We start from the raw sequence: 13,070 nt of genomic DNA on the forward strand, positions 1-13,070 counted from the left end.
TCTTCAAATGTATTATAACTAATACTTGAGGACTCAATGTAACCCATTTTGGCAGGTCCTATCCTCACAACTTAATGCCCGCTCTTACCCACAGTCCGGCCCCTTCTATATGTGTAGCTAAGGCAGAGATTACACACTACCTTGTTGTCATACCCATTCATACTGTCAGTTGGAGCTCTGACAGGCTAAAAGCAGTCAGCTGACATTCTAAGCCAATCACAGCTGCCCATTGCTTCTCAGGCTAATACTTGCTTATTAGTCAAAGCAGCACAGACGAGATGGACTGCCGGGGACTCTTGTTTAGCATTAAAACATTAAAAACTGTTTAATGCTGAAAGAAATTATGGTACCAGGGGACTCCAGACACTATAACCATTTTCATGAGATGAAGCAGATACATTGCCTACGGTGTCCCTTTAAGCTGTAGTTGTTCTGGTGAATATAGTGTCCCTTTAAGCAAAAATACTTCTCATTTATATACTCTTTCTTCCAAACCTAAATGATTGTTCACTACTACCAATTCTCTCCTCTACTCATCTGCAACAACCCCCTCATCAAAATGTAACACTCAAGACCATGAGGACTATTTCTTAAAAAAAACAAAAACAAAAAAAAAACGCATACCACCAGAAGCAACAATCCAGACACAAGCATGCAACTCCTGGAAAAACTAGTTTACAACTGTCTAACCCACTTCCTTTCCTTCTACTTTGTGCTGTATCCTATGCAATCTGGCTTCTATCCCTAACACACAACTGAAACTGTCCTCACCAAGGTTGCTAATGGCCTTCTTTCTGCTAAAAGTAATGGCCACTATTTTATACCTTAGTTGACCTTTTAGCAGCCTTCGACACAGCTGACCATCTGCCTCCTATCAGAGACTTTCTTGGTTGTTTTCTCTTGGATCCACTCTTATCTTTTTAATAGTTTTTTTGTGTTATTTGTTGTTGGGATACCTCCTCTTCAATGCCTCTCTCAACTGGAGTACCTTAATTCATACAGTCCCCTTATTTCAGTGGCTCAAATGTAATTGGACAAATGAACTGTGACAGTAGTTACCATCACTGGGGGCTAAAAACGGACACTTTATGAAGGTGCCCAAGTTATTCTTATGTCTTAGTCACCTTGTATCCAATATAGGTGAAGGGTGTGTAAACTGTATTGTTCATTATTAAATGTTTGTGTGCTCTCCTGTCCTCCTGATGCCTGCAATAAACCTGGTGGATTTGGCCTAGGCGGAGCCTATACAGCACCATTTGTTGGTTGCAAGGATACTGAAACAGCTATATGCACAACCTGAATAGTAAGGCTTGCTAATTCACAAATTTCAGTAGACTGCTTTATACACATGCTATTATGAGTCCTTTATGTTTTCCCATATGATTTGGTTATTTTTATTTTGTTGAAGTTGTCACCATAAGTTAAATGCAATGTGCATATGGGTAGTCCTGAGAAAAAAAATAAAGCTGAGTATGTTAGTTCCTTTTAGAACTGTTGATTAATTAGAGGATCTGTCATGGTGTAATATCCAAACACGCAGAGTTTAGGATAGCAAGGGACAAGACTAGGATATAATGTAGTACCGGGCCTTAGACTGGCCGGACTAAACGGCAGACGGAGATAAAGCGTAATCAGAGTCGAGGTCAGGGTAACGGAGAGACAGCGAAAATGAGAACTAGGCAGGTACACAGTAATCAGTCAGATGGACAAACAAGACAATAAAGGGTTAAAGATAAACTCAGAGTCAGGAACAAAGCCAAGGTCAATACCAGAAAAAAACACGATAGATCAAGGAATGCACTTAAGGGTACTAAAACAGAAACCACGAAAGGGCAAAGTGGAAAGGGCTAGGGAAGTTTAAATATCCTTTAATTAACATTTGATTGGCCTACTGCCCCTTTAAGAGTGTGCTCGTGCCGCGAGCCGCGCTCCTAGTGACTGATTACGGTGTACCTGACTCTGGCTAGTTCTCGTTTTCGCTGTCTCTCCGTTATCCTGACCTCTGCTCGTGTCTGATTACGCTTTATCTGTCTCTGACATTTAGTCTTGTCCCTGGCTATCCTAAACTCTGCGTGTTGGGGTATTACACCGTGACATTATGATAGGGTAAGTACTGCCACAGGATCCCTGTAACAGTCTTGGGATATGTTGGCTGGCTGCTTGTTCCCTGTATCCTGGGACAAGTTAAAAAAGGAACTAGACCTGAGTCCACAAGTGCCTTTGTAAAGATAGTAGCTGAGGTGTGGATACCTGCCAAGGAGAGGAACAGAAGAAATAAAGGCAGAGGGCATGATACCTGCCTGGTAGAAAAACATCTGCAGCTTCGTCAGGTAGAAGAATTCCTGAGATACCCCAGTAAAGCTTATGTGACTGAGGCTGAAGACCCTAGACCCTGATTGCAACTAGGAAGTGGAGTGGGCGGAGGTACTGTGTCAAAGTATGGGAGCTGTATCACAAACTCAATCATAAATAACATGTTAGTTTTTAATACTTTGTCGAGAATCTTTTGCAGGCATTGACTGCTTGAAGTCTGGAACGCATGGACTTCACCAAACACTTAGTTTCCTCTCTGTTGATGCTTTGTTCGCCCTTTACTGCAATGGTCTTCAGTTGTTGTTTGTTCGTGGGTCTTTTTATGTTAAGTTTTGTCTTCAGCAAGTAAAATGCAGGCTCGATCAGGTTTAAATCAGGTAATTTACTCAGCCATTGATACAGCCAACTAAGGAAGCCCATTTAAGGGCGAAACACGTTTTGGACAGTTATTGGACTACTTAGTCACCCTGACTAGGTCCTTCACCAGCATTTTTTTTTAAGTGCCTCAATATCAAAATGTATTTTAGTTGAAGTGTGACAACAATCATTCATTTGCCAATATATTGCACACATTTTGCATGTCTATATCAAGGTAAAATAAAACTCAGAAGTTTTACAGTTACATTTTTATTTTGTTATAATACCCCATCTATCTGTGCTGCTGATTTTAAGTTGCATCACTTTACATTAACCTTATGAGAACCATTACTAGTGAAGGTGTAAAGGTACCTCATGTGGAAAGTAAAGAAAATTAAGGAAAATAGCTAACATCATGCCAAGGCATAGATAAATCCTATAACTTCACCTGTGTGCATAATTCTGTTGTGATCTTGAGAGAAATTCTCTATCATTCTTCTATTTTTTTATTGATGAACTCCCTAAGCAGAATTTCAACATTTCCCCTTTGGCTCATCTTATTGGCTTTGCCTTGGAAACGGCCCTTTTTCCCAGCTCCTTTGCCATCAAGAAGTTCAGAAACCCTGTAAAATGTAAGCAAAGAAAAATATATGTAATATATATAATATTTGTGGTCGAAAACATAATAGCAATATGTGTAATTTGTTATAGTGCAAAGTTGGTTGGGGTGTGCTGTAACCAACGTACGGGTAAGCCAGGAATAAAAAGAGGGCCCACCAAGGGTAATGTTTATAATAAATAACGTGTAAGGGGTGCAGTGGATGGGACAACCTGAACAGGAATAGCCCAGGTAAGAGGGTGATTGTTTTTTTTATAGATAAGATAGATTCAAACTCCTCCCACAAATACAGGGCTTTGGCCTTAAAAAGTTGTGGTCAAAAACAGAATAGTAATATGCGTAATTCGGGATAGTGCAAAGTTGGTTGGGGTACCAATGTACCAGTAGGCCTGAAATAAAAAGAGGGCAAAAGGTAACAAAGGAAAACACACTTTTTTTTCAGAAAGTTTACATTGCCAAACCTTTTTCATCTCCCCAATCTCTTGATAATATGCACTGGGGTGTCAGTGCTGGAAGCGGCGGAAGCTTCCCCTATTCTAAATGAATGGCCTGAGAATGATGCCGGGTTGAAACCTGTGAAGAAATGACTATATTATTAGATATTTTGTTGCATAGTTCTTGCCTTTTTGTGTACTTTTCATTCGGCAGATGGGACTGCCGAACAGAGACCACCCCTGGCTCACTTAACTTCAAAGCCGGCATCACTTTCACCCTCTATGTGTGCGGTCAGCGTTCGTACTGTCGAACGCCACGTGGCAGAGAAAACCGCGGCCATCTTGTTTTCGCCAAACAAAGGCAGCGGGACTTGGTCGTCGAGTGTCTGGAACTAAAATCGGACACTCGACTTCCCAATCACCGGTCCCCATCATGCGAACGCTGGAACTAGTGATACCGATTAGCTAGGAGAGCGCTAATCGGTACAAATACGCACACGAATGAGGGGAACAATCGCTGCTAGGAGCCAGGGGAATTCATTCGGTACTTTTATGCATTTCTTCCCTTTTTCTGAAGTGACCGGCAAAACCACACGAACCTCTGGAACTATTTTGGGCAGTCCGCCCCCAGTGGACCGGTCACAAAGGACTTCCATACTTTTTGCGAACCCCTGAACCGATCCGGGTGAAATTTGGATATGTTGGTCACCCGGATCGGGGCTATCAGGGGATATAGCATCTGTGGGGATACCCCAGGTATAAAGGGGTGTTCCAGAAATTGGGGAAAATAGTGAATTTTCAGCCTGGAGATAATTAGGTTGTTACTATATCAGACCTGATTATCTCCAGGACTAGGGGAGGGAACTGCCTGTTTGTATTGGGTGTGTTTTATATTTTTACTGTTCGGGATTGGATAAATGTTACTCCTCCCTGTGGGATGTCCCCTTGCATGGGGACCTGCATAAAAAGCCATGTGTGTGAATAAAAGTTAGTTCTACTTGTATCCTGAACCTGGACTCTGACTGTTATTTGGAATTCGTATGCTGTAACAAGGGAATTATCTTATGCAGCTGTTTTATTCCGTATGGATTTCGGTTCCTGTAACTATCGAAGCAAGCTCGCACTACCTTAGACTCTGACCTTTCGGGAGGAAACTACCGAACGCGGTCTGTCTAAACTTGGTCTCCTTACAACTGGTGGCAAGCGGAGGGATTCGAATCCCGAATGGACATTGCAAACCAAGCAAGGGAATGAATGGCTCAGCAGTACCAGCTACTTAAAAGAACCACACTAAAGGATTTACTGGAAGCTCGAGGCAGAGTGGCAAGTAACAAGACAAAAGCCACGTTAATTGCAGAATTAATACAGAGCGATAATACCAGCAACACAGAAATGGATCAAGAGGAAGAGAACGTGATGCAAAAAGACATCCGATGGATGCTCAGTCTGTTGGGACCCAACCCAGCTACAGAGGCGGTTCTGCAGGTCATGGCACAAGCTAGACAATCGCAAAAAGAGCGAGAGGACCGGGACAGACCGTCACAGGGGGATTTACTACACTCCCCGGGAAGTACTGGGGAAATACCAAAGAAGGTAAACTATGCAGCCTTTAAATCTTTTAATGACAATGAGATGGAAATTGACAGTTACTTGCAAGACTTTGAACGCCAATGTGCACTGGAGGGATTAGACTCCACGAAATGGGCTGCAGTCATTAGCAGTAAATTGTCAGGTAGAGCAGCCGAGGCGCTGCGAGCAGTACCTGAGGGGGACATACATAATTATGAAAAAATAAAAGACATTTTGTTGGCCAGATATGCTGTAACTCCGGAGGCATACCGGAAAAAGTTTAGAGATCTGAGAAAGACTGGGAGAGATTCCCATACGGAATGGGCGTTTCGGCTACAACGGGCGGCCCGCAATTGGATGAAGGGCTGCCAAGCAACCACCCTGGAGGATGCTTTGCAACTTATGTTACTGGAGCAATTTTTTAATCACTCTGCAGAGGACATAAAAGACTGGGTTAAAGATAGAAAACCAAAAACTGTGGAGGAAGCCGCCAGGTTAGCGGATGAGTATCAGGATAATAGGAGGAAGGAGCAAGGGGTGAGCAGACCACCTTTTAAGCCTAACTACCAGGCTCCAACAACCCCTACCCCTCCTAGACCCTCCATGAGTAACCCTTCACCGAACCCAGCAAACACACCACGTCCCCCTGCAGTGTGTCATTATTGCAAACAACCAGGGCATTATAAGAATCAGTGCCCTCGCTTAAACCGGGGAAGCTGGGAAAGGCAACCCCCACAACAACCCAGGGCAGCTGCTCATTGTGTGCAACAGGAAGGCACAACCGGTGTTCCTAACCAAGAAGAACAGTGGAGTGTATTACACGAGGTCAACCCAGTTCAAGCTGGGGGTGACAACCGGGACCACCACCGCCAATGGATTACCGTAGATGGCGTGGGGGCCCGGGCTCTGAGAGACTCTGGGGCTACTTTGACTGTGGTGCAACCTCACACGATCAGAGCGCAAGCTCGCACCGGACGCACAGTCGCTGTGAGAGTGGCTGGGGGCGCTATCCACAAACTGCCCACTGCTAATATCCTTGTTGATTGGGGTTCCGGGTCCAAACAGCTGGAGGTGGGGATTATGCAAGAACTACCCGCCGAGGTTTTGTTGGGAAATGATGTAGGATGCTTGACCTCCCACTTGGCCCGAGACCCCCCTGCCGAGGCATACCCAGTTACCACCCGAGCTCAAGCCAGACTGGAAGCTCCGCTGCACTCTGAGGAAAACCAGGTAAGAGTCGAAATACCCCCCTTACCCGATCCTCCCTGTCCTTTCTGGGATACCCCCCAGGGGTTTGAACAAGAGCAGCGTACCGATCCCACATTAGAGGGTTATAGGAAGGCAGCGGCCGTTACCCCAGGGAACAACCCCCATGAAAAGTTTGAGTGGTATAAGGGGTTGCTGTATAGAGTGACCGAGGGGGTGGGACAGGGGGCCACCCAGGTCATCAAAAGACAGTTAATTGTACCCCGTAAATTCCGGGCTGAATTGCTAAAACTCAGTCATGACATTCCCCTAGCAGGACATTTGGGGGTTAAAAAGACAAGAGACAGGTTAACCCAAACCTTCTTCTGGCCCAGGGTCACCCAGGACCTCAAGTATTACTGCAGGACGTGCGACGTCTGCCAAAGGGTGGGAAAAAGGGGAGACCTTCGGAAGGCCAAACTTCACCCATTGCCCATTATAGAACAGCCCTTTCACCGAGTAGCGGTAGATCTAATAGGACCCCTCAGCCGACCCAGCCAGTCGGGCAAAAAGTTCATACTAACCGTGGTCGACTACGCCACTAGGTACCCGGAGGCAGTCGCCCTCACCAATATAGAGGCCGAGACCGTGGCCGAAGCCCTTATTCAGATTTTCACCCGAGTAGGTTTCCCACAAGAGATCCTATCCGACCGGGGAACTCAGTTCACGGCTACCCTGACACAACAATTGTGGCAGAGCTGTGGAGTGAAACCCCTGTTCAGCGCCCCGTACCATCCCCAGACTAACGGGCTCTGTGAACGTTTCAATGGCACTCTAAAACAGATGCTAAAAACCTTTACGGAGTCTCACAAGAACTGGGAAAAATTCCTCCCCCACCTTCTGTTTGCCTACCGTGAGGTGCCCCAGGCCTCCACTGGGTTTTCCCCCTTCGAACTCCTGTATGGGAGAAAAGTTCGGGGCCCACTGGAGCTCGTACGGGAGCACTGGGAGGGCAATACAGACGAGGGGGGAGTCCCTATCGTCCAGTATGTTCTGGAGTTCCGGGACCGTCTGCGGGCGCTCACCGCATCGGTTCGGGAGAACCTGCAGACGGCCCAGGTGTCAGGATCGGGTCAGGGATCCAACACGCAGAGTACAAAGAGTAGCTGATACGTATACCGGTCCTTAGAATGGCCGGACTAACGTAGAACTACAATAGAATGGTCAGAGACAAGCCGAGGTCGAGGATAACAGAAGACAGGTAAGCGAGAGACAAGCCGGGTCAAGGAATACAGAAAGGCAGGAGAGTAAATAACAAAGCCGGGTCAGAACCAAAAGACAAGAGAATCACAAAGCACTGTGTGACTAGAAGGACTAGAACCACGACAGGGCAATGAGTGAATGAGAGAACCCCCGTTAAGTATCCTGGCTAGGGAGAGGAGACACGCCTCCGGCGAGTCCTGATTCGTCTCCCGAGATTTGAGTGGCAGGATGTTTCGGGTTAGCGTCATGACGTCTACCTCCGGTCCTTCTGTTATAAAAGGAAGTGACTCCCTCGCGGCCGGCGTTAGCAAGGCCGAGTGAACCGCGGGAGACCGAGGAGACATGGCGTCCGGACGGATAACCTTCTAAGTCTCTACCTCTCTCAACGGTAGAGACTCCAGGTACCCTGACAGTACCCCCCCCCTCAGATACGCCCACCGGGCGGAAGGAGCCGGGGCGAGATGGAAAGCGGGAGTGAAATGCCCTGCGAAGACGAGGGGCATGAACATCCTCTTGTGGTACCCAACTCCTCTCCTCAGGACCATATCCCCTCCAGTCAACTAAATATTGTACTCGTCCCCGGGAGACACGAGAATCAATAATGGAGTTAACCTCATACTCCTCCTGACCCTCCACCTGAACAGGGCGCGGAGGGGCGATTGTGGAGGAGAATCTGTTACAGATTAGAGGTTTCAACAATGACACGTGAAAGGAGTTCGGGATGCGTAAAGTAGCTGGAAGAGCTAGACGATATGCCACTGGGTTAATTCGAGTCAAGATCCTGTAAGGACCAATATAACGAGGAGCGAACTTCATGGAAGGAACTTTAAGACGAATATTCCTAGTGCTCAACCACACTCTATCGCCTGGAACAAAATTCGGAGCCGCCCTTCTACGTTTGTCAGCATGTTTCTTTACCAGTACAGAATTGTGTAGAAGAATCTGTCGAGTCTGATCCCACAACTTCCTCAAGTTGGCCACATGGACATCAACCGACGGTACTCCTTGGGAAGGAGAAACCGGGGGAAGAATAGATGGATGAAAGCCATAGTTCATGAAGAAGGGACTTGAATGCGTGGAGTCACAAACAAGATTGTTGTGCGCAAACTCTGCCCAAGGAATCAAACCGACCCAATCGTCCTGGTGTTCGGAAACAAAACAACGTAAGTATTGCTCAATCTTCTGGTTAGTTCGTTCAGCAGCTCCGTTAGACTGAGGGTGATAGGCGGACGAAAAATTCAATTTGATGCCTAATTGAGAACAGAACGACCTCCAAAAACGTGAAACAAATTGGGAGCCTCTATCAGAAGTGATCTCAGAAGGAATCCCATGTAAACGAAAAATCTCTTTAGCAAAGACCTCTGCCAATTCAGGAGAAGTCGGGAGTTTAGGCAAAGGTACGAAATGTGCCATCTTGGTAAACCTATCGACTACGGTGAGGATAACAGTGTGTTTTTTAGAAACCGGCAGATCCACAATAAAGTCCATAGCCACACAGGACCAAGGTTTGTCAGGAATCTCCAGCGGTTGTAGAAGGCCACAAGGAAGCGAATGCGGTAGTTTGGTTTTAGTACAGACCACACAAACCCCGATAAAATCCTTAATATCCTTCCGTAACGACGGCCACCAGAAATCCTTGGAGATCAAAGAATACGTCTTGCGGACACCCGGATGACCAGCCACCTTACTCTCGTGAAGACACTGTAAGAGCTCCAATTGAAGTTCAGGGGGAACGAAAAGTCTGGAAACCGGAGTCAGTCTAGGTGCCAGATGCTGCAAGTTCCTTATCTGATCAAGTAGCGGGGAATGAACTTTGAGAGTAGTGTTAGCGATAATGTTACACTTGGGTACTATAGAGGACAAAACCGGCTCAGATACGGCAGCAGGTTCATATTGGCGAGATAAGGCGTCGGCTTTAGAATTCTTAGAACCTGGCCTATATGTGAGTACGTAGTTGAAGTGAGTGAGAAATATGGACCAACGAACCTGTCTAGATGATAGTCGTTTAGCCTCCCCAATATAGGATAAGTTCTTATGATCCGTCAAAATAGTAACAGGATGCAAGGTACCCTCCAATAAATGTCTCCACTCCTTCAAGGCCATTATAACCGCTAGTAGTTCCCTGTCACCAATGTCATATCTGCTTTCAGTACCGGACAATTTTTTGGAAAAGTATCCACAAGGATGTAGTGGTTTATCTACACCCAACCTTTGGGACAGAACAGCACCTATACCTGTCTCAGAAGCGTCTACTTCGAGTAGGAAAGGTAGAGTAGTATCAGGGTGAACTAAAATTGGTGCGGAAGCAAACAGCTCTTTGAGTGTCTCAAAAGCCCGAAGAGCTTCAGTAGACCAATTCTTAGTCTCAGCCCCTTGTTTGGTCATGTTAGTGATGGGAGCAATGATAGAGGAGTATCCCTTAATGAAACGTCTGTAGTAATTAGAGAAACCAATGAATCTCTGGATAGCCTTGAGACCCTGAGGTAAAGGCCAGTCTAGTATGGATTGGAGCTTCTCCGGATCCATTTCAAACCCTTCCCCAGAAATCACATAACCAAGAAATGTAGTTTGGGATTGGTCAAAGCTGCATTTCTCTAGTTTGCAGTATAAGCCATGCTGAAGAAGTTTGTGTAAAACCCTCCTGACTTGCCTGTGGTGAGTCTCAATATCCCTGGAATGTATAAGAATATCATCAAGGTATACAATTACACAGTCATCTTGAAACTCCCTAAGAACCTCATTAATAAGGTCCTGAAATACTGCCGGAGCATTGCAGAGACCAAAAGGCATTACCGTATACTCATAGTGCCCATATCGAGTATTGAATGCAGTTTTCCACTCGTCACCGTCGTGGATTCTCACTAAATTATACGCACCTCTAAGGTCTAACTTAGTGAAAATTTTAGAACTTTTTAATCGGTCAAAAAGCTCGGTGATCAAGGGAATCGGATAAACATTTCTGATGGTTATCTTGTTAAGGCCTCGGTAGTCAATGCAAGGTCTTAAAGAGCCATCCTTCTTTTTAACAAAAAAAAATCCAGCCCCAGCAGGGGAGGAGGATCTTCTAATGAACCCCTTGTCTAGGTTTTCACGAATATACTCCTCTAGAACTAAGTTCTCATTCGTGGACAAAGGATATACATGACCCCTGGGGGGCATGGTACCAGAAAGTAAATTAATTTTGCAATCAAAAGGCCTATGTGGTGGTAAGGTATCAGCCTTTCTTTTGTCAAATACTGCCTTTAAATCTTGATACAAGGACGGTATCTGTACTTTGGTAGAGTCAGTAGCGTTATTAATTGGGTTGACACTACAAAGAGGTGACACTTTCTTTAAACAACTCTCTTGACAATTCTGGCCCCAAGAAACTATTTCCCCTGATCTCCAATCTATAACGGGGTTATGTTTCTTAAGCCAGGAATATCCCAGGACTATGGGAACAGAAGGGGATGAAATGAGTAGTAGGGACATTTCCTCCTTGTGTAGAATACCAATAGTTAAGTAAAGAGGTGTGGTCTCCCGGGAAATCACAGGCTCAACTAAAGGTCTACCATCAATGGCTTCAACAGCCAAGGGTGTCTTCCTTAACTGGGATGGGATAGTGTGTTTAGTGAGAAACTTTTGGTCGATAAAACTCTCAGCAGCGCCGGAGTCTATCAATGCCATAGTTTCTAAAGTTCCCTTCTCCCAAGTTAACGAGACCGGTAAAAGGAGTCTATGTTCTTTGTAGTTATGAGTAGAGGACAAAATCGAAACACCCAAGGTCTGTCCTCTAGAGAAACTTAGGTGCGAGCGTTTCCCGGACGGCTGGGACAGCTCAAACGTACATGACCTCTGAACCCACAATACATACACAGTCCCTCTCTTCTCCTGTACTGTCTCTCCTCCTCTGAGAGACGAGTAAGGCCTAACTGCATAGGTTCTGAAACCTGTGGATCTTTGGTTTCAGCAACTTGAAATGATGGTACTAGTCTAGAGAAAGATTTAGCGGTTCTATCTCGAGTATTCTGTCTCTCCCTTAGGCGTTCGTCAATACGGGAGACAAAGGAAATTAAGTCCTCCAGATTCTCGGGAAGTTCTCTAGTAGCTACCTCATCAAGTATTACATCAGATAATCCATTTAAGAATACGTCTATATAGGCCTGTTCATTCCATTTTACCTCTGCCGCCAAAGACCTGAACTCTAGTGCATAATCCACAAGGGTTTGGTTGTCTTGTCTAAGGCGCAACAGTAATCTGGCTGCATTGGCCTTCCTGCCAGGAGGGTCAAAAGTTCTTTTAAAAGCAGCTACAAAGGAATTATAGTTATAGACTAATGGATTATCATTCTCCCACAATGGATTCGCCCATCTCAGAGCTCTCTCAATGAGTAAGGTAATAATAAATCCCACCTTTGCCCTATCAGTAGGGTATGAACGGGGCTGTAGCTCGAAGTGAATACTGATCTGGTTCAAAAAGCCACGACACCTCTCAGGGGAACCAGCATAACGTACAGGTGGGGTAACTCGGGAAGAAGCACCTACAGTAGCTACCTCTAACCCTGAACCCACAGAAGAAGCAGAAGTGTTACGCCTCTCCTCAGGTGGATTAATAGGGCGAGACAGCAGCGCCTGTAGTGCCAGAGCCATCTGATCCATCCTATGATCCATGGCGTCAAACCTAGGATCAGGAGAACCAAGCTGACAATTTGTACCTGCAGGATCCATGGCCCTGTCGTAATGTCAGGATCGGGTCAGGGATCCAACACGCAGAGTACAAAGAGTAGCTGATACGTATACCGGTCCTTAGAATGGCCGGACTAACGTAGAACTACAATAGAATGGTCAGAGACAAGCCGAGGTCGAGGATAACAGAAGACAGGTAAGCGAGAGACAAGCCGGGTCAAGGAATACAGAAAGGCAGGAGAGTAAATAACAAAGCCGGGTCAGAACCAAAAGACAAGAGAATCACAAAGCACTGTGTGACTAGAAGGACTAGAACCACGACAGGGCAATGAGTGAATGAGAGAACCCCCGTTAAGTATCCTGGCTAGGGAGAGGAGACACGCCTCCGGCGAGTCCTGATTCGTCTCCCGAGATTTGAGTGGCAGGATGTTTCGGGTTAGCGTCATGACGTCTACCTCCGGTCCTTCTGTTATAAAAGGAAGTGACTCCCTCGCGGCCGGCGTTAGCAAGGCCGAGTGAACCGCGGGAGACCGAGGAGACATGGCGTCCGGACGGATAACCTTCTAAGTCTCTACCTCTCTCAACGGTAGAGACTCCAGGTACCCTGACACCAGGAGGACCAGAGGAAATGGTACGATAGGGGAGCCCAAGATAGAGTACTAGAAT

General features: G+C 46.0%; 1 protein-coding gene across 2 annotated transcripts in view; it reads right to left on the reverse strand.

The window, feature by feature from the left end:
* Nucleotides 1–3,062: 3,062 nt before the first annotated feature.
* Nucleotides 3,063–13,070, reverse strand: part of AARSD1 (alanyl-tRNA synthetase domain containing 1) — a 194,414-nt gene continuing 184,406 nt past the window's right edge. For both annotated transcript variants that reach the window (XM_063458923.1, XM_063458924.1), the window contains exon 13: nucleotides 3,063–3,293. In XM_063458923.1, coding sequence (XP_063314993.1) covers nucleotides 3,161–3,293 — 133 coding nt within the window. In that variant the 3' untranslated portion in view covers nucleotides 3,063–3,160. The remainder of the gene's footprint in view (nucleotides 3,294–13,070) is intronic.

The sequence above is a fragment of the Pelobates fuscus genome, chromosome 6, assembly GCF_036172605.1.
Source record: "Pelobates fuscus isolate aPelFus1 chromosome 6, aPelFus1.pri, whole genome shotgun sequence".
NCBI classification, from domain to species: Eukaryota; Metazoa; Chordata; class Amphibia; order Anura; family Pelobatidae; genus Pelobates; species Pelobates fuscus.